Below are 22,988 nucleotides of genomic sequence, written 5' to 3' on the forward strand. Positions count from 1 at the left end.
CCAATGGCCCAGCCACTGACAGGTATCAAGAACCCACTTTCCAGTTCTGCGCTTTGTCCAGACATTCTCAAATTGGTTAAATTTATTTAGCACACTGAAATCTGAATACTTATTGCCAGCCCTCGAGTCCCAGCTGGTACCATCTTAGCAGCTGGCAGTTCCTCACGGGAGACTGGCTCCCATTTGAAGCACACAGTCCTCAACCCTTGTCTTTGTCTTGGGAGGTTTATTTTATAATTTAAAAGTCACTCTTCATGCCTTTTCGCTTTAGGATTGGTTATTTCCACTTAAAAATAATATGTCATCTTTCATACAAGGTCTGTCTTCTCAGCTGCCTCATAAATTCAGACACTGAAAACAAAGTCTGCTTCCTCTGTTTATATTATTGATTGGGATGCAGAATTACGATGGGAGTGTGGTAAAAACACAAAGGCAATCACTGTGAGCATGAAACATTCATGTGCGAGTGGATTACCTCCCCAGTGAATGTTGCAGAGGATTTGTATCACATTACTCTGGCATGGATATAGAAATATTTTCTGAATATTAAGACTATGGAATAGTACAAATGGAAATAACCATAAGTGCAAGTGGGGTCAGCACCTTTTCTTCAAAATGTCATCATACTAGGATGAGACCTGTGATGAAAGCATGTAGTGTAATCTTTGCCCACTGTTATATTTTCAGTTTCATACCAAATGGTGTCTTAGCAAACAAGTCTCTGGTACAGGAACCATTGGTCTTAATTATGGTAGTAACAGATAAAATCAAGATTTCTTGTTAATATTTTTATTATTAAAGATTTCCACTATTTTGCTAGCCTATGTATCTGTCTGAAATGTGCTCAAGTCATAAGATACTTAAAGGGAGAGCTGGCCAAGAGTGATAGAGTATCTGGTGAAGGGAGCAAGTGGCTGTGGGAGCAGCAGGCACAGCAGCACTCTGGCAGAGGTGCAGTTCCTTTGCTCCCACATGAACATTTCTAATGTCCTCATCACTGAGGGAATGAGTGGGACAGCAGGAAGCAAATTCGTGATCTTACATGCTGGGCAAGGATTGGAATTAGAAGCATGGGTTTGAGTTCCTGTCCCAGACTGACAAGTGGTAAAATATTGAATTGAGTGAAGATTTCATTTATTTAGTTTTTCTGCTAGCTCCTGCTCCTTCTTTGGGGCTGAATTTATGTTGGTGCATAGGAGAGAGAACTGATTCCAGTTTCAGCTCTCTTTGTTTTGAGATACTGCTTAGCCAAGCCTCAGTTCCAGAAGGGGAAACACAAACAAAGTCTATTCCACAATTATCTTTCACTAGCTCTTAGCAGTCTGTTTGATAGAGGGTTTACTTATAAGAACAGATAAATGAGTACATGAAACATCATGCTAAAAATATCACAAAATAAGAAGCACAGCAGAGCTTCATCTCTGGTCTTAGCATGAAAAGACTGTCCATTTGGGAAACAAAGGTGGAACCTGCCCAAGGTGCATTAAATGTAATCCTAGGTTTTCTGGGAATCAATCCTACTTCTTCGTTTTCAGACCGTATGCTTTTCTGTGTAAATGTTCCTAGGACACTGTAATAAATCTAGTTGTTTGGTGTGTTACTGAGAAAACATTGAAGATCTGGGCCTAAAATTGCTGACCAAGAAATGTTCTGCCAGCAAGTCTTGTCATAATTTATATTTCTAACCAAAATCAAAAGGCAGCAATAGAGGCTTCTTTCTATTTCTGTCATCAGGCCATAATCCAATTATAATGTTCCAAGTTCCAAGGTGTATTTCCATCCAAGTTTTCACCTTCAAGAGAGATTAAAATGGTGTAGAATACAAGTTTCAGTCATCTCTAATTAATACTAATGATATTAATGATAATTAATGGGTAACTTTAGAGTTGAAATGAGATGAGGAAAAAAAGTAATGGCTAGTTCTTTAGGGAGGAAAAGAAGTTAATTCAATGTGTTATAATTAAAATTCTTTTCTGCCTTTTTCAGCATATCCACTGAAATATTTTGCTCTAGTATTTTGCTCTAAGCTTAGTGTCTGCGCCTTGAATTCAAGAATATATGAGGAATCAAAAATGTTTAGAGACAGAGAAGAGAAGAATTTAAACCAGAAATTACTGCATAAACTACATGTTAAATACAGGCTTTTTTTATTGTTATTTTGCATTAATGTTAAGGAAATAACATAAGAATACAATTCCCTCCTCTCTTCTCTGCTGTTGTCTGATAGAGTTAAGGCAGGTGAGAAATAGAGGCATTCTCATCAATACACATTTATTTTGAACTTGTTTTGGAAGAGAGGATTAGGGGAAGGCAAAATGGAGGTGAAGTTGAAAATGGTAACAATATTGGGATTCAAAGCTTTTTGGCCTCCTTCCTCTCTTTCCAAGCCTTCAGTCTGAGATGGAGTTGTATGAGGAGCAGCAGAATGACTGGAGACAATGGGCAGTAAAATCTCTGCCTCTGAGCTCTCCTTGGATCAGATGAGGTCCTATAGGGAATGCCAATGGTGTCTGGGTAAAGTAATAATTTGTTTTATAATCATTCATTTTCTTGTCTTCATCTGCAGCCTCAGAGCCCAATTTGAAGGTACGTTCAAGGTTAAAACAAAAGGTGACGGAAAGGAGAAGCAGTCCTTTACTCAGGAGAAAGGACGGAAATGTTGTCAGTTCATTCAAGAAGCGACTCTTTGAGGTGACAGGTAATTAAGAATGGAGAAATTATGTCTTAACTGTGACTGCTTGCAGGCATGTATAAAATACTCCTAAAAGTGGTATATTGGAATTTAAATTGTTTACTAAACAAAAGTATGCGTCTTTTTTTTTTTTCTTTTTAATCTTTCCTGCTGCTGGAAAGAAAAGCATATTAAAGAAATTGCTATGTATGAATAACTTGTAATCTTCAGCTTTCTACCTCTTACTAAAAAGACATTGTCCATTTGAAAGCCATCCTTTCCAGCCAGTGTGGAAAACAGTGCTTGGAAAACAGGTAAAACAAATAAATGGTAAACTGTTGATGGTAGGGGATATTAAACAAGAAAACAATAGTGTCTTCCCCTAATTTGTGTCTTCTGTACATGGAGAGCATTTGGGGTTTTGCATGTCCCACTTCTTGTCTCCTGTGGAAAATGTAGATGCAACTAGCAGGCACAAACACACCTATCTGATGTTACTTAGGTTAATCGCAGACCATTTTGGAATCTTGTGTTTGGTCCTACCCTGCTGGTTTCTCTTGCTTGAAAATGTCAATCTGTTCATTTTGATGTAAGGGCTCACTAAGCTATTTTTTCAGTAGCAAAAGTTGAAATGTTTAAATACTGAGTGACATATTTTTGGCCACAGTTGATAGTATTCTTGGTAATTGAAAGGGAACTTTTAGCATGTAAAGATAAAGGATTCTGAATATAAAGGGATTAGAGGGAAAAAATGCAAAATAAATATTTGTCATCAAGTAGTATTTCTTTCAATATTTTCCCTACCCTTGAACTAAAAAAGTAACAGGCTGGATGAACAGTGAATGCCAAAGCTTTCTTTCACCTGTTTGACGTTATAGAGTCATAACTTTGTCACATATATTATTTTGCAGAATTGCACCCCAGCTACTAAACAGTCTAAAATTCTCTCATTTTGGTGCTCAGGACTAGAATGAGTCAAGACCTTATTTGTTGATTTGAAAGAGAAGAACATTTGAGGTTTCTTGCTTTGACTTCACATTAGTATTTGGTACTTTCATGGCTTGTTCAAGTATTACTACAATCAGGCTGTATGCTTATACAATGAACTGTTTCTGAACTGTCAGACATGTCTTAATTCATTTGGTATATCAGAATTATGTCACAACAAGAAGGAAGTATAAGACGTAATGAATGAATTCACTTCAGTGTCCTCATAAATGCAATTCTCATGACAACTTTTCACAGTATATCAGGTGTAAATATATAAATATATATTCCCTATAAATTATTTTCAGATCAGAATTTTTACAACTAATGTATTATTTCCATTTGCTGATGCTGTTATGAGCTTCTTGATTTCCACTTCCTTAGTTTTAGCTGATTTCTTTATATTTTGTACACTTGCAAGAAAGGTATAAAGTGAACTACTTGTCCCAGAATATTCTTTTCTACAGCCATTGACAGAGCAGAAACCTGAAAAAGAAAAAATACTGTGTTCACTTCCTGTATCTGACAATAATTCTAAGCATTACAGATTGCAATTATAATTATCAATATCTGTTATATGACACTTTTCACCTTTCATAAACAAAGCTTCCCTGATCAAGCATTTGGCTGAAGCTTTTTTCTCCTTTTTAAAATTCTTTTAACTAAAAATAGCCCTTTATTTATATAAAAGTACTGTTATAACTGTTCAAAAACTGAGGAAAAAAAAGAAGTTTCTACTGCTCTATGAAAAGTAGTCAGAAAACAGCGCAAGAACTTTACCTGACCAGCTACTATAGCTGGGTACTGATTCACTTCAGTAAATTGAAATCAGCTTTAGCAGGAAACAGCAACAGATCCAAGAAACTACCAGGAAATCTCCTGTTATTTTTGGTCAAAGTGAGGACATATTTTTGCAAGTGAACTGAGAAAGAGTGAAGAAGCAAAGAATTGGCCATAGAATATTTACTGCCACACTTAGTTATTCATTATTTTAACTTCCTGAAGATTTGCATTTGAAAGTTATCACCTGAAATAGCCTTATCTCTACTAATGCCACATTCTTTCATCTTTATCCTTGTGAGTTGCTCCCATGTGCAGAACTTTCATTTATATCAGTATAGGATTAGAATGACTGAATACAGCAACACACAATTAGACCATCCTCTTCCCCTTTATCTTAAACAGAACTTGGGAAATATTAAATCAAGATAACATATAGCCTTTAAAATGCTATTTTAAGATTTTTGTATGTGGTCAATATTCCTTCATATTTGTACTAAAGATGCAGTGAAAGTGGTGTATATTCTGCCATTATTACTTGCGTATGTAAAAATTTGTCTACTACAGGCAGGTCCAGCACCCTTTTTAAAGACTAAGGGGATGGCAGTAGGCCTCATGAATTGATGGTATGTTATCATGACCTTTGCAAGCCTACTATCTCTGTCATTTTGATCTCTTACAGAGGCAGGACTCTATGCAATTAAAAAGAAAAGTCTTTCTTTCCTTTTCACTCTTTACAAGTTCTATGTGTCTATCCTTGCCCGATACCAAGTATCATACCATCTTCATGAAAATGATTAAATAATTAAATTCACCCTTTGTGAAGCAGACAGGTCAGAAAGAGAAGGACCAAGAGTATCTTTCCTTGTTAGCACTGTAAAAGGAAAAACAAAGGAAAAGGAGAGTGAGTTAAAAAACTTTAATGTAAATAAATAGCCCATTCATAATTGGTAGATACTTTTCAACAGCAAAAGAAAACACCCTGTGCCATTAAGTGTATCCAGTTAATTGAAGTCTTGTGTTTTTTTGGTGTGAACCATGAATTAATGTATGCTTCATCTGTTTTCCAGAATCCTCAGTCAGTAGCAGCTCCCCTGGATCAGGTCCCAGTTCCCCAAGCAATGGTCCGACCAGCAGCATAACAGAAAGCGAAACCTCAGTTTTGCCATCTAGCATTCAAGCTGAGGTAAGACTCTTTCTCTTTATTGGGTGGATAGCTGCTCAGACTGCAAGATTGAAGAGATTTGAAACTTTAGTTTGATGATACATACAAGCAAAATAATTGAAGAAATTATAATCATCAGGGATACCAGGACACTGCAGGCTGACAGCAGAGTATGTTATATATGAGATATGTGTTCAGAAAGGAGGCCAGCAAATAAAGAGACTCTTTGGTAACAAAAATCTAAACAAAAGCAGCAGTGATGCTACCAAAGAAGCTGATGAAGGCTATGGAAGGAACTAGGAAGCATCTGTTTTGTAGAATATTAGGGAAGATATTGGGGAGCAAGGGCACAAAGAACTAATGAGGCAACAACAGTTGAATGTGAGATGAACAATCACTGCAATGTTTGCAGTGTCACTGCAGCCCTTTTCCTGGATGAGGTAGAATAGCAATGCTTTACCTGTTTTCAGGATCTCATATTGCTGTGGGTGGGAGGAAATCTGGCTTATCTTCTGGGATAATTTGAAGAAGTGCATGATGATGAATGCTAATGAAGAACTTTCACATGTGAAAGAGTGACTTCATCATTGCTGACTCTAACACTTAGGAGATAAGGCAATCCCGGGTTCAGATGCTGTTGAAGTAGATTTGTTTAGGTACAGTATCAGTGTTAAGTGACTAAGTCTTTTTTCACATCTGCCTTTTATTTTGCTGCACCTCAGTTTCCTTATCTTTTCAGTGCTTACCAACATAACTGATTTGCTAAGAGTCTTTGATACTTGTTTTGTGAAGCTAGATTGTACACGGAAGGAATCTTAACTACTCATTATTATGTTTCATACATACGTGCCTATAATGACAGGAATGCAGATGGTAAATCAGTTGTGATAAACCTCATTTACCATAGACATCAGGCCTAAGTCATGCTTTCCATGGCAACATTGTAAAGGGACAATAAATTAATGCAACCAAGAGAGAATGAAATTCAGAAACATTCCGTGTCCATTGTCCTTACAAATAGCAATTCTTGCTTTGGTGGTAAAATTTTCTATTAATCGTTGGTTTATATTCTTTGTGTTAGAAAAAATTGCATAAGAAAACGTGATTTAACAGAGCTTTAGCTAATGGAGCTATTTCTCCAGGTCAGTGGCAGGACATTCACCTCAGAAAAAAAAAATGGAATGGGCAGTTCAACCTCCAGCAGTGACTTTTCCCCATAATGAATTAATTGTGTGTGTGAACTATGATCCAGGGGGCAGGTGGGTGACCTCTGCACACTGATTAGTAGCCTCTCTCTGGCCCGTAACCAAAAAGAAAAAAAATGGCATTGATGGCTAACATGTGGTCTTGCCTCATAGCCCCTCTGTATGTGATTGCAAAAAAATGTAAATGATGCAGAGCAAGATCCATCATTCAGATAAGATCAGATCCTAGTTCTGTGGAATTAAATGGTATATTTTAATATTGGGAATGTTGTAGTTAGAAGTTTGGCATATATGGATGTTAATGCTGTATTAAACAGGAAAACATATCCAATTGGATTTTGTGTTGATTTGAGGATACTACAAAATGTAAGGGGAATAATGACTCAGACTGGTTTACAGTGCTTGTTACTTTGCACATTTTAGTTTCTGGACATTTGCCCACAGTGTTGAACCACTATAAAGACAAGCATACAACCTGGTCAGACTGGCAATCTGGGAAGATTTGGAAATGCTATACCAAGAACCAACAAAGTTATACTCTGTTTATTAATAGAAAAATGCGTTGCACATCAGTCGCCATTACTTTGCCAGACATCTGTAGGTTTAGTTCCACACAATCCAGAATTTCAAATGAGCCTAAAAAGTTCCTTTTAAATTTAATTTCCATGTGCTGGAGTCAGTCACTCAGCTGGCTGGAAGTGAGCTAAAAAACTGAAACTACTGACTTCCATTTCTGGATCCAGTCAGGGATTTCTTTACCTCTCTGGTTACTGGACTGTTAATACTGTGGTCCTGTGGGCTCTAACATTTTTCCATAAATCTCAATTTCAGTGCATTTTGTTTTCAGTGGGATTTTCCTTGGTAGTTTAACAGCAACCAAACTGCTACATATCGCTTTGCTAGCTTAGCATTAGCTGCCAGCTCTCCAATGCTGTATATCTAATTAATTTTTCATCAGTTACACAAAGTACAGAAGTTTCTAATAATAGGATAAGTGTTCCAAAATCACCCAAAGTATCACTTGTTTTGCTGTAATCCTGCATGACTCACATTGCTGTTGTTTCATAATCGTTGTTGTGACATTTGCAGTAAGTGTTGTGCTCATATCTGAGTGGGTGGATAGCCGTGGTTTTCATGGCAGCAAATAAAACACTTTTGCTGGGGAAAAACAGGTTGCTATGACAGAGCCATTTACCAGTAAAACATGAGTCAATACCGTAAATGATTACACTCCAGTGCATAGACAGAATTAGAGCATTATCAGTAATGAAACAGATTTTTAAAGTCTTTTTGACATATCCATTTGAATAGCTAGACCTCTAAATGGTTTACCCTCTGGAGCAGACAGTCTGGTGAGCAGACATTTACATTTTTTTGAATGCATAAAGGTGCTCTGCAAATGGTACATTTTTGCAGATAATCTTTTACTATCACAGTTCCCCTAATGGTACTTTCAGTACCATTTCTTAAAACACTGGTCTCATTATATGAAACTTGAAAGTTAAACTCAAGATTTTAATTGCGCCTTATAAATAAAATGCTGTTTTTATTAGGCCCACTTCTCTCCAGCATCATCAAGGTTCACCGCAGTAGCTATTTGTCTCATGTAGCGTGCCGTACATTTTCAGGTCACCTGCTGTGCTGGGGCTAAATCGAACTTGCATGAGAAATGCAAGCAGGATTGATCCCCTGCACAGCATGTCCTTTGTGTTCGGAGGGACAACCTGCCGTAGTCATGAGAAATGATTAATTTTGGGCATACGCAGCCTGGTCAAAAGCCATTGAAGGCAATGACAAGTTTTCACGTGGTATCAGTGGGCTTCAGGTAATTTTCTTTCTCTTTCATTTGCTTATTGGAGAGCAGCATTTCCTAGAATATCACTTTATACAGGAGACATAAATGACAGATACATGTGTGATAGATAAATGTATGATACAGCAGATACATGTATGGCAGCATACATGGCAGATAAATGTATATTTGATTTGTGCAAGCCCACAGCCCTATGTTTGTAATTCTCAGCTCAATATGGCACACTTTGCAAGTGGCTAGCAGCAAATTGTCTGAGTTTCTGACCAGCTGGTGAGCTGTAGGCGAAGAGAGTCTAATTAGCAAAATAAGAAATAAGAATGTAATAGTGAATATTCAAAGCTAAGAAAAACTTAGTCTAGCTTCACAATTTACAAGTATTAAAGCCAAACCATTTCCTCTTCCCCATCTAATGTCTAGATGTGCATATAAACGTGTACATGAAGTTGGTGTTCCTGCTTCTCTGCAGGCCCTGGCAGCAAAATAGAAGTACGATAACTAAATATGGGTACTTGTTGATCATCCTGCACTGTTACATTTCATTATCATACCTCTATTTTAAGAAAGAGAGGAAGTATGCTGACAGGCTATTTTAAGCATCAGGGAGCAGGATCCATGGGCCCAGAGAGTATGTATATGGAGGAGCAAGTAAGGCAGTTGTTTTTTGGCGTAATTTAGGTGCCAGTCCAAACCACCAAGTCTGCATGGAGAAGGAGGGCCATGACTTAGCCGTTGTGCTGCCAAGTGACACTGCTGGCAACTCCAGTTTGTGCTACCATCTCAGGGTATTGTCAACTGTGTAAAAAGAGAATTTGCAGCTGGGGTCATGTAGTTGTATTGCAGCATGTACTGGACCCTAATCCATGCAGGTGGGCTGCTAAACTTATTATTGGGAGATGAGGTTTTACTGGCATTTAGGCTAATTTTTATTGAAACTATTAAAAAAAAAGTTACCAAAATGAAAATGACTGATTATTAGAGGTATTAAAAAGTTTGATAGAAGTAGTCTCACTAATAAGTTCCTGTTTTCAACATTAACTTCGCATGGTATGTAACATGATTGATTCTGCCTTGTGTAACAGTCATGCCTGATCTTAATGTGGGAATATGTTTTACTGTCATAAACACTGTCACAGTCATGTTTGTTAATTCAAATCATAGAAGGTAATAGTGGCATACTGAAAACCAAAAAGGAAACATGCATTTTGAAGTGGCTCTGTGTACATAGTGCAGTGGGTACAAATTTGATGATGTTCTAGAAAGCACATCAGAGGTGCTGCAGTGTCCTTTTCCAGTTAAATCTTTGTAGTCTTCCTCACTTATATCTCCACAGTCTTGACATATTTGGTTTTAATCATGGTCAAAGTTGGATATTATCAAGGCAAGACACTGTTAGCCGAGAATAAATGTAATATACAAGTGAAGCTTCTTTGTTTCATATGCTATCTGTTGAGATTCCCTAGGCACCAAAAGAAAATTACAGAGATAGACTTCTACTGTTATTGTCTCAGTGATAGGTCATATCTCCAAACAAACTGTATGAGGAAGGTTATGTTTTGCAATAACATCCTGTGTTTTTGTGCCTAACCACTTTTCATTGATGGTCTGAAGTTGCATTGTATTAGCACAAAGTATTTTACAGAGTTAATTGATATTCCAGGTTTGTCCAGGGGAAAATCTACAGCTCCCCACAACATGCTTGACAAGTTATTATATTTACTTTAGTCAAAGCCCGAGTGTGCAGTATCCCTCTTGGAGGTGGTCTATTATTGGAGTCCCATATGCTTTTTGTTTGGGAAGAAAGCAGTCACTGTGTCATACTGTTACACAGGGTATTCTTTTTCAAGGATGTTGTTCCCTTGGGGACCATATCATGCCAGAGTTCCTAAGTCTAATAAGACCTTTGTAGGTCTTATTGTGTTAAAGTTCTGGGAGGGAAGCAAGAGTTAAACAGAAAATGTAATTCAAGCAACTATACTAGACCACATGTTGAAAAACATGACTGTTAAAGTAGAAAGTCAAAGGCATCAAAAAGATTCCTGTTGTGGTAATGTAACTTTTTATGTTTCTTCCCAATGAATCTAAAATGGAAAGACAGAGGGTGATCTTAGTAGAATGTCTGTTTTTACTTGACAGTAATTAAAAATATATCAGCAATTCCACATCCTTGAAAATTATATCACAAGGATTCAAAACAAGCGTTAAAGATTTTAACTTTAAAGGAGTTAGGCTGTGAGAGGGTTCACCATCATCATCAGAGAATGATGGGACGCTGTTCTTGTGTATATGCAGAGAGAGAGTATATTTTTTTAAACATCAGATGTGACAATGTGGCTCATTTTCTACCCAAGATTCCCATGTTAATGGAAGTAAATAATGTGTCTGAAACATCCTCATATCACAATATGGGTAAATTAACACATAAACCAGGTAGGATACGTTTCATACCTTACCACAAAACTTTAATAACCATAGCAATGTACAGAACTAATACATCCATAATCATGACACCTTTGGTTTGGCTAGATAAAGTCCTTAATTCATTGGCTAAACTCTCACTGAATTTCTAATAGTGAAAGTGCAGTTGACGAGAGAAGAGAAGGTCTAAGAATCCTCAAGATTCTGGGATGGAGTAGGAATTTGACTTACTAACCAAGGCATAATCCCAGATGTATTCCAGTTGTTTTCCTAAGGAAGGAAATATCAATAGCTTTTTTACAGGGACAGTACTTATCTGGAACCCCATTGGGATGCAAACCAATGCATGATACATAACTGGCTATCAATGCACAACCAGAATAAAGTAGCCAAGATAAAAAGCCTGGAGATTATACATACTTTGTTTTTTCTCTTTATTCCAGCATCTGGTTTCACAGCAACGCCTTTTGATTCAGGATGAATCAGTGAACTTGTTGAGTCTGTACACATCCCCTTCTCTGCCCAACATTACCTTGGGACTTCCAGCAGTACAAACTCAAATCACTGTAAGTGACCAGTCCAAAGTCTTCCTGTCTACTTTTGCTCCCTGAAAGACTATTTTCTGCATATTCTCTTTTTTAGCATTTTGGAACACAAGCAATTGAGAGTAGGAGCCAGACCTTTCTTTGCATTGGGCAACTTCTGAAAATTTAAGGGCACAACTTGAAAGCAGTAATCATTCTTAATCACAAATAAGTGCCAGTGTGGAGCTTATCTAAATATGGGCCATATGTATTGCATTTATATCTGCAAATCTGGTAACAGATTTCAGACATGGTGAGAAGAACATGAGGAGACAATTTAGTATAAGTGTTCAAATTATATGATCACTCCTACCTGGTAAAGTACAGCACCTGTAACTTTTTATAATGAGATGCCAACAGGAACATAAGCTGGGCTGAAGTGTGGTAGCGGAAGAACCCTGTATTTCTGCAACTGAGTTTGTTTTATAAGGGGTGTACTATCAATCATATAAATTAAATCTGTGGATATATAAACAACATTTAATGACTAGTTATATTCATATGCCCTTTGTTCAGTCTGTAGCAATCAACTTTATTTAGAGCTCTATGTTAAATTAGTATGTGAAATGTATAAGAAAACAGATACAGTATGTATGGAAATCCATGTTGATGGATAAAGATCTTTAGATCTAGCCAGTTACAGTAATCTGGAAGTGAAATCTGAGGCTCTGTAAAATAACTGAAAACTTTGCTACCGGTCAAAACTTTTCTTTCCTGATTTCCTGCAAAAATGTAAAAATACTAATAAAATTATATGATGGTTCTATACAACACTGTATAAATTCTGAAGAAATTCTAGCAATTCATATTTGACAGAACATGAATTGGTAAAATATAAAAATTCTAGATTTCCAGAATATAAAAAGCATATATATATACAGTCTACTATGGTTTGTTAGAAGTACTACTAAATTCCAGTGCTAAACTTAGTTGCAGGTTAAAGTTTCATGCCATTTTATGACTTTTTCAGTACATTTAATGTTCTCACCAATAGCATATTATTGCAGTCCAACATTTTAACATTAGATAGAACTTTGCGTGTAAAATTGTGCAAGCTTTAAATCACTTCTTTTGAAGTCTTTCATGAAATATTTATAAGCAAGTTATTGTTTTTAAGGGATGGAAAACTTGACCTGAACATGAAAAGTAGTGCTTACTTTTCCAGTCTATATCATCAAAAATTTCCTAGCTATTTCACAAAAATATAACTAGCTTCAAAGAAATTTTATAACATTGAAAAAGGAACTGAAAACATCTTTAGTTTTCTCACTCAAATGATGAGAGCTTTTGATGTTACCAGCTTGCACCAAATATTACTTTTGGCATTTGAAAAAATAAAGGGGTTGATTTATGCATGTATTGTTTACTTCTGTTACCAGAATAAGTAGTTGCAAACTGAATGTTAAGCTAACTTAGGTGTTCGTTTTTCAGGGAAGGATAGTGACAGAGGGTAAGGTAAGCATACACCCCCCAAAAATTTGTGTAAACTTTGGTTTGCCTCGTTACGATATGCGAAATTCAGATTATCAGAGAGAGATTTTTTTACCATGACATACCATAAGTGGTTTTCAGCAAGCCTCAACACACTTATTTCTGTTAACTGTAAAAATTACTACTCAAGCTTAACTACCCTTCTAAGAAATACATTTTGTTAAAACTAGGTTTTTATTAGGAACAAAGAAATCTAAAGCAGATATGCAATCCTGAAGGGCCAAAGCTTACCAAAAGCTTGAAATCAATAACTGTGCAATTTATAAGGGCACTTTAAAATGCCACACACATACAACAGCTCTTGATAATTCAGTAGACCAGAGTTTAACTGTACAAATTTACTTTGCAAAAGGTGAAAGTTTTGAGCTGTCCTTCAGGGAGTCAGGGAATGCTCCAGGAAAAGTAATAGCTTACCACTACTACAGGTAATTATTTTGTTTTGCTGATTGGCTTGCTGTCTGATGGAAAGTTATGTGAAAACTAAGCCTTGCCTATTCCAAGCTCAATGGAAACTATTTCCTCTGATCCCCTATTTTCCTGTGCAGGAGGCTGGGAAAGGTCTTTAGGAATTTTAAGGATAGGTCCTGTCTTTTCATTAATAATGTTGACTAGTAGTTTCTTGTGCTTTGGCTTTTATTACTGAATTTTTCCAAGTGCTTTCGTTATTTAATTTCTTGCAGTGCTACATTTAACAGGCTTGTTCCCCCTCCCTTTTCATCTCAGAATCAAAGTGTAAGAGAGGGATTTTAACTATTTTTTCTGCATTTAGAAAACATACTGTAAGACCATACAATCAGACAAGTGGAGATATAAATGGCCAGGTCAATGAAAAACAGTTACCAGTGTCATTGTTTTTTTGACAGGCTTCATCATCATTCAAAGAAAAGCAGAAAGGAGAGACCCAGACACTCAGACAAGGAGTGGCCTTGGCTGGACAGTATGGGGGGAGCATTCCTCCATCTTCAACTCATCCTCATGTTGCTTTGGAGGGAAAGCCAAATAGCAGCCACCAGGCTCTCTTGCAACATCTGTTACTGAAAGAACAAATGAGACAGCAAAAACTTCTTGTGACTGGTAATGATCAAAGCTTCAACACAACAATCATTTTTGATATTTTTAATGACATTTGTATTCTGACTGTTGTGAAAAGTGGAAGGGTGGGAGAGAAAAGCATAGCATTTTGTTTTCCCATGTTAGTGATTCTGCTTGAGTTCATTAGCCTGAAAGAATTCGGTGATTACAGAAAAGAGAAAACGATTACTTCATCACATTCTTTTGCAGCTGCTGAACTTCCCAGCGTGGCTAGGCATTTGGTACACGTCCCACTGCATCAGCACTGATGCAAAGTTCTGCAACATACACCACTCTTCTTATTGAGAGATTTCTGTTCTATTAGAACCAGTAGTTTGTTTTTCTTCACACTGGAGTGAAATGTCACTCTTTTGCAGGAGCGGTTCCTCTTCATCCACAGTCTCCTTTAGCAGCGAAGGAAAGAGTCTCACCTGGCATAAGAGCTGCCCACAAACTGCCTCGTCACAGGCCACTGAATCGAACCCAGTCAGCTCCTCTTCCTCAGAGTACTTTGGCCCAGCTGGTCATCCAGCAGCAACATCAACAGTTTTTGGAGAAGCAGAAACAGTACCAGCAACAGATCCACATGAATAAGGTGAGTTCTGAAAGTAAGGAATTTCTAATGAACATCAATGTTGAAAACTAATAAGGAAATAGATGTCAGTGCCACATGGTAGATGAGAATAGACAGGTTCTTGCACGATTACCTTGCTTATGCATAGTTAGTGTACTTTTATATAGATCTTAAATTTCGGCTTTTGATACAACATTAGTATATGCTTGTTGACACCAATAAGAATACAGTTCAATGAAATAGGTATCAAAGCATCTTTCAGGTTTATTTACATATGCTTTCCTGCCAAATGGTAAATTATGCCTTAAAGATTACTGGCTGTCTATCCAGCTTTTTTTATTTGTCATTTCCAGTTTCAGAAATCATTCAGTTCAGCTGCCTTTGAATCATATTTTAAGTTCATTTGTTGTGGAACAGTATGTGGAATAAATATATAACTCATTTGAAGTCAATCAGCTGATGAAATTGATCTTTTTTGTGTTAGAAATATATTGATAATCTGAATAATTTTTTAATCATCTTTTATCAAATCAGCTTCTTCAATGTAAGTTCATGGATAACATAGAAGTTTGTTAGCTATATGGTGATATAAAAATGCCAGTGAAGGAGAAAGAGAAGAATTTGCTATTGCTAATATCAGATACAAGTTGAACTGGTCCCCTGTTTCCCTGTATAGTAACACATTTTTCTGAGGAGAAAGAAAGAAGAAAAGGGACCATTCACTAATAAACAAAGTACAGCAATATCTAGGTAGATTTATCAGAGGCTAATGATTCTACAACAAATGCGATGCTGTTCCCTGCTCTAAAATGAAAATATTCAAGTAATTAAATGCTTTTATCTGAAGAACATTTTTCTTCACTTACTGTGTAACCTTCCAAAAGTTGTTTGCTGGAGCTCCTTGAATAATTCAAATATAGATTGATAACACATCTTTACTTCTTGTTTTGTTTATTTGATAACTATATAGAAGAGCTAATGGCAAAGAAGAAAAGATGAAAAGCAGGGTATTCACTCTTTGTACCTATGTGAAAAGAAAAAAAAGTCAATCCACCTTACAAGGGTGAACTTCCCAGGGGGTACTGATTCTTTGGAATCTACTAAGAATTCCCAACAAAATTAGAAACAAACCTAGAGTTTAAGTACATAGTTTGTACAGTGGTTTGGTTATTAAACCTTGTCTTAATTAGGAAAAATGAAGACCAGAAAACTTCAAAGTTCAGAGCTGATCCTTGCATGTTAACCCCTCTCAGCTTGGGTGTTTTGATTACTCAACTAGGACTCCAGTTGGCTTTTCTTCGAGTATGCATTCCATATGTTTAATCAAGATGGCATATCTTGTAGCCTCAGGTTTTGAAAATATTTCACCTGCCCTCAACTGTTTGAAAAGAATCTTTACCAGTAAAGTAGTGAGTCTTTATGCTGTTTGTGGGTATCCACTGCAAACTGATCAGTTACTGTTCATGCATTCTTCACAAAGCAAAGAACCACATCGACATGTTTGTATTAGGTCATGCTTATTTGCATACATTCTACCATAGCATTTGGGGATATGCACTGTGACTTAGAGGAACATTTTTCCTGAATGTCAAAATTAAACTTGAGACACATTTGACTAGGATACATTGCACCTCACAAGATTCAGGCTGGAAGAGAACTAAAAAGAGTGAGGTTGGCCTGTGGTGGTGCTTGTTTCAGTGTTAAACTTTTATGAAACAAAACATTGAGAACAAGTCCCTCTCAAAACATATTTGAAATACACATTCATTCTCACATGGGTATTTGTAATAAAGAGACAAAACAATTGCTTCTCTTAAAACCTAACGAACCTAGCTTTTATTCTCTACAGTATAGGCTATATGCATATGTAGGTAGTAGAAATTTATCTTTATCCCAGGGTCTTTAGCTTACTTCCTTTGCCCAGATCGCTCAGTCTCCTTTATCTCTACTCCCAGAGCAGCTAGCTTTCATCAGGAGCACAGTAACTCACCAGAGCAGCAAACACCTAAGGAGGGATAGGATCATGCTGCATCCACAGAAGCAGTGGATTATGTGAGGACATGGGTGGTTTGTCAGACTTTTTTTACTGTCTGTAGCAGAGGTTTTTCTACCATACCATTCCCAGAAGAACCATTCTGATGAATACCACTGAAAATGACCATGCTCCAATCATACATCTGTGCTCTGCAGGTATATGGAAAGCCAGGTGCTTTCTTATGTAATTAACAGAAGAAATGTTATTTTTAAAAACTGGCATTTAATGGTAGCCATTATAGAAGGGAGTGAGAAATGATCAAATCAGCAAGTGGCTGATAAGTACTGAATTTAAAATTATATTTTTTAACGCTTTAAATTTAAAGGTTCAGATTGAACATCTGTGCTGGCATAAGGTCTTTTAACTCCACCAGCAGGATGGGACATACTTTGTTCATTCTTAAACCTTACCTTTATTTGCAGTTGAAGTTTTTTGTTCGTTATTTAAGCTAACAGCTTTGTGTGGCTCTTACAATCAAACTTGAACTCTGCAGAGGAGGCTTATCTGAACCGTAGAATGAGATGTTCTACGCCATGTAGCAAAGCGACCCGACATCTTTGCATTTCTTAGGACAAGTCTGAGCATGTATCAAGTGAATACATGTATTTATTTTTCACTCCTCTTTCCTCACTGTTCTGAACGTAGGCCATATAATGAAACACATATCTGCACAGATATGTAATTCCCTCCTTTTCAGTCTTGAAAAAATGTTTTAATTAGGAGTACTCAAATATTCTCTTAAAAAATTTGGTTAGAAAGATGAGAACCATTTTAAGCTGAGAAGACTATGAAATCCCAATTGATCAAGAGTTTAGAACAAGTTAATACATTCTATTTAATTTCCATTTCTTTTTCCTTTTCTCCTTATGTTTAGGACTGTGTAAGTACTTAAGGCTGTCATATATTTCAACTGAAACAGGTATTTGAATTTTTGCCTTGAAATGTGATGATACGGCATGTGTCAGCAGTCCCTGAAAAGTGATTTTGGTCAGATCTTGGTGGACAAATAGGCAAATCTTGCTGTAACAGCAAAAAGAGGAAGAGAGCAATAGTTTCTCCCCACCCCATAGATCTTTTATTTATCTTGTGTTAAAAAGTGATTTCTTTTCTTTGATAAAAGAATATACTTCAGCAGCAAGCCAGTGCTTCAAGCCAGTGCTGTTGTGAGGGTGATAACAAGCAAAATCTGACATAGGTCAGAGGTAAAGAATTCCCCTGGATCATTTCCATTCTGAAAAGAAAATCATTGCCAAAAGGTGTGCCTCTGTCCTTAATAACAAAGAGAAGATCCCCTATGGATTATTTCTGGTCAGCTGTCATATGCCAGGCTTTTGATGTGGGAAATGGTATACGTCTGCACTGAAGCCTGACATTTATACCTGTGGGATCTACTATGCTGACCTTCTAAAAACATGCTGCAAAAGTCGACATCGCATCCAAAAGTAGGTAGAAACCCTTGTCCCAGCTTTCTGGAGAAAAAATGATAATGAATGTGCAGTAACCTGAACTCCACTTGTCTTTGGGAAGCTCGACTTTGCTGTTGTCAGCTTTAATACACTTCAGTCCAACTGACAGCTTATTTCCTCATAAGGCCCTTTGATCACCATTGTAGAACTTCATTTTGCTCAATAAAGGGAGTCCAAAGTCTGAAACCTCCAACTAAAATTATTGCAGTTGAGTACCGAAAAACTGCTACTACAGTAAAAATCCTAAAATCTTGTTTTCATTTGTGCATATCTGTATCTAAAAAGGTTTTATGCTGCCACTTGCAGGGAAAAAAAAAAAAGGGATTTTGAGATAACTAATACAAGTGCAAAACTGATAGCATAAGTCTGAGTTCTAGAAAATCTCAGAAATTATAATGTAATCAGCAAGTGAACAAAGCCCTCTACCTTTAAAAGGTGGGATTTTTGGTTGTTTTTTCTTTTTTCTTTTTTTTTTTTTTTTTTACCCACGTGTATCATGAATAAAGTCCTACCTCTGCTAAAGCTAAACTACGCTGTCTTCACTGGGACCAAGATTTCATTTGATCAGTGAACGAACTTCATCCACTTCAAATGAACTCCACAAGTGCTCTTTAAAAAATGTGTTGATAGCATTTTGACTACACACAATTATTTGTCAATGATAGAGTCCTATATTGGAGTAATGAAGATTAAAATAGTGGGTCAGTTTGCAGTGTGCACTAAAGCACAGAAGCAGTATGGACAATGTTAAAGGTTAAATAAGGAGTCCCTGAATTTCCGTTTTCATTCCAGGGTATTAATAGTTTTGAATGGTTTAAATGGTAAAAATAGTTTCAAATATGGATGTTTCTATTGATCAGTTAACAGAAGAAACTAAGATTATTTGTCATCAATAGGAATATTGAAAAGAGTCAGTTAACCACAGATTCATTATTCAGCCATCTGATATTTAATGAAATAAGAAAGACTGTTTTGATCAGGTTCAACTTGAATAAATGAACCTAGTTTCATTAAGTAGATTATGACTGAGATTTTGGCTTTCCAGCTTACCTTTCTGACTAGCATCTTCTGAAAGTGAGAGAGGTAGCATGCCTCTTCTTTCAATATTGCTCATAGTGGGGGATTATGTGGACAAGACTGCAGCAACAATTAAAAATGCCCAGAGAATTTTTTCCTTTCTTGAGAACTAATGTTTAAGACATAATTCAGAAAAATGATCTTGAAGGTTTAAATGCATCCGTTAGAAACTGAAATGCATGGGTAACAGAAAATGGGTTAGAAATGCATGGGTAACAGAAAACAGTAAGCAGGTGCCAAGTCATTTTAGTATGGCTAACAACTTACATAGCTGGTCAATGTAATCTGATAGCTACAGAACAGAAGGAGAAAAAGTGTTTTCCATAAGTATGTAAATGAGTTCCTAGAAATGACAGCCATGTATTTGAAAAGAACAATTAATCAAGGAAAGAAATGTATGTGGTGGCTGCATCAGGATTTTGTGCTTTGTCTCTTTGTAAACACATTTTATTTAAAATATTCCATTTTACAAGAGCTTGTTATTACAAAGGAGACAAAGACAGTGGCTGCAACTAAAGGCCCTATAAAGTGGTTGTTGCAGTGTCCAGATTATTTGTGCTTTGTTTTCCATTTTTTGGTACAGCCAAGAAAGTTTGATTGTTTTTGATGTCTTTTTTTGGACTCTTGCAGTTATACAATGGAGCTGATGTCTGTAAATGCTTCCTCTCCTGCTGCCACTATTTACTTTGGCTCATGAATATCCCTTACAGTTTAATTTCCTGAAAATAAAAGGGGAAAAAAATATAGGTTACATTAGCAAGAAGCCATTTTTTGAGTAACTCCTTTACTTGGAATACCAATTACAAGAATGTGTATTGGTTCAAGAAGAACAATATGTACAACTAATTTATTCATTAAGTATAAACCACTCTTTTTTAAGTTATTTTTAAACGTAGTCTTACTAAAGCTCAGATTAAGCAATCACATTCTCAAAATGAAAAATGTACGTTAAAACCAGGAAAAAGTTCTTCATGTATCTACAGATAAATTCAGAATTAAAAAAAAAAAAAAAGAGAGTGGAGATTTAAAGTGAAAGATTTAAATGTTAAGTGTAAGCAGAAGGATCCGGCTGCATTGTAAAAGGACTTGAGCAGTGTTCCATTCAGGGTTTACTTTCTGCTGTGTAATCCAGCTTTAGGTAGAGAGGTACAATAGAAATATTGACCCTAAACTGTTATTTTTTCATGTCTCCAGATATGTAATTTTCTGCAGTAGTGCCAGGAGTATACATAGGATTATATAGTATAAAAGAAGATTTTTCGGACAGGAGAATTGAACAGTCTCCTGATAATTATACTAATGTAATTATTGGAATAAGATGGGGCTGCCTTTAAAAACCACATTAACAAATATGAAAGCATGGTGGTGATATGGCTTAGCAGACTGAGCAGCAGGAGTGTTTCTTCAGGTTTTGCCCCCATGTGGTCCACCCATTTTGTCAGGCTCAGTCACATGAGAGGACATGACTCTAGTGCTTCCTAGCCTGGGGCTTAGTTTCATTCTCAATTCTGCCATCAAGTCACAATGCAAAGGATGTTTTTAATAAGACTTTGCATGAAAGATGACAATATTTATGTACTTGATGACAATATTTACGTACTTTGTAAATTTTATTGTGGAAAAAAAAAGAGAAAAAAACACTTCAATTTCACAGAGTTTTAGAAGATTTAATTTGTTTAGCTCCTTCTGTCACCAAAGTCTGGAGCAAATCTCCTGACTTCCGTGGTGTGGGAGCGGGTGCCAAGACAGGCACACTGCAAATTGAAATGCACGCAAATACCACACTAGTCTCCACAGTTCTTGTGTATGCTTGTATCTCCCTGCTGATTGCATGCAAAAAGCATTTGCAGTGTTCCACATGTAGATTATATACTGCAGGACATCATGTGTTGCATCAGAAAGCTCAGCAGCACTGAAGATGTGTGCCATACAGCAGCATGAAGAAGAAAGAGCCTGACATTAAAATGAAACAAGTATAAAAGGAGAGCAGTAATGAGCTAAATATGTCTTAACTTTGCCGTGGACATGCAGTCCTTTTCTGTTGGCTTTCCATCCAGAATAACCCACCTGATGTCAAGTAACTGGCACATGGGATGCTTTACAGATGGAGCAGCACTAGTGACTCTCATGGCTGTATGTGATGATCTGTCGCACAGATGTTTCAGCTTGTACTTGCTTACTGGCCGGCCAGCCTTACCTTTTGCTTTTGTTTGAGGAATGGAGAGGGATCACATGCAGATGTTTAAGTAAGCAACAGAGTAGCATACCCAATCTGAATATATGTAGTGAGCTTCAGTGCCTTCCTGGTTGGTGTCATCCCCCAGCAAACAACTGGAAAAGATTTATGGGTTTCATCTGAGAAATTGTCAAGATTCTTCTTAATAAAAGGAGACACGTTGCGTTAGTTGCAGTAATGAAAACTCCTCAGTTCAGAGCATGCCACCTGCAGCATGAGGGATTCAGGTGTTGTGATTTTGCAGTTTCCAGAGCAATGAAAAGGGATTTTTGGTTGTTTCTTTTTAGTAAACCATTATGTTCCCATTACCCCCACTCCACCCCCTCCCCCCCAAAAAAAAAAAAACAAAAAAAAGAAGGTTTGCTGTGACTACAGCCTGTAGACTTCCACTGCGGAATTTATTTCTCCACTGATGTGAGGTGTGTGTCCCAATATCACTGGGACTGCACAATCAAATCTTTCAGTTATCGTTGCTGACTTTGTGTGTTTCTGAGTCCAGCTGTAGCTTCTTGATCATAGTTTACATGACAATGCTGCCCTTCCCTGGGGTGGCATTTTTCTATGCATTAGTGAGTAGAATGAAAGAACTACACCAGCCATGGTTTGTGACAAAATATCTGTACTGAAGCCATACAGTAACTCAGCATATAAACCCAGCAAAAACTCAGTTTGAAAGACTTGATATCTGTGGAAGGGGTGGGCAGATGGGAGAAGGGAGGAAGGTAAAGTGTTTTTTCTTCTAAGTATATTTGGCCTTGATGATACAAGTCAGTATTTATTTAAAATCAAGTGGGCCAGTTGAATAAGTGATAATTACTCATTTAGTCCTGCAGATGCTTACTTATCTGTCTGATTTATGCCTCTTTCAACAAGGCCTTTTTTTTTTTTTTGAGTTTGGCTTTTGGATTACATTTGGACTTTTTTTTTTTTTTTGGAATATACTTGTGACATCTTAAACAAGAAAGCATAAAGCATAAACTATATTTGGTTGTGACACTCAGGCATCTGACACTTCAGTAAAGCTTTACAGTAGCAGTTAGTAGTGTAAAAACAGTATTGCCTGGGTAGCTGTGTTATATTGTCACTGCTGAAATAAGGACACCTGTACCGTACGTGACAAAAGCTGCACTCCTTCCAGTCAGGGACAGGCATCCTTGTTGTCTCCCTGTGCCACAGGAGAGGTGACTGACACTGTCTCTTTGTCACTGCTCCTCTGTGGATCTTCATGCAGTAACTGATAGGGAAGCCTTTGTGAGCATTCCCTAATTTGCTTGTAGCAAAATATTAACCACGATACTATTTTTCTCTTAAGAGTTCCTTTATTATTTTATGTTGAGAAAAATGAACTGTAATATGTATTTATATAAATTTACCCATTTTTGTTTCAAAAAGAGTATGAAGGGAGACTAATTGCTCTT

The 22,988-nt window shown here is 36.8% G+C and overlaps 1 protein-coding gene across 14 annotated transcripts in view; it reads left to right on the forward strand.

The window, feature by feature from the left end:
• The window catches only part of HDAC9 (histone deacetylase 9), a 480,503-nt gene that overhangs the window by 263,649 nt on the left and 193,866 nt on the right, over nt 1–22,988 (forward strand). For all 14 annotated transcript variants that reach the window (XM_080581240.1, XM_080581243.1, XM_080581231.1 and 11 more), the window contains 5 exons: nt 2,567–2,698; nt 5,509–5,624; nt 11,480–11,602; nt 13,975–14,185; nt 14,560–14,777. In XM_080581240.1, coding sequence (XP_080437366.1) covers nt 2,567–2,698; nt 5,509–5,624; nt 11,480–11,602; nt 13,975–14,185; nt 14,560–14,777 — 800 coding nt within the window. The remainder of the gene's footprint in view (nt 1–2,566; nt 2,699–5,508; nt 5,625–11,479; nt 11,603–13,974; nt 14,186–14,559; nt 14,778–22,988) is intronic.

This window comes from Anser brachyrhynchus, assembly GCF_964034855.1.
Source record: "Anser brachyrhynchus genome assembly, chromosome: 2".
Taxonomy (NCBI): Eukaryota; Metazoa; Chordata; class Aves; order Anseriformes; family Anatidae; genus Anser; species Anser brachyrhynchus.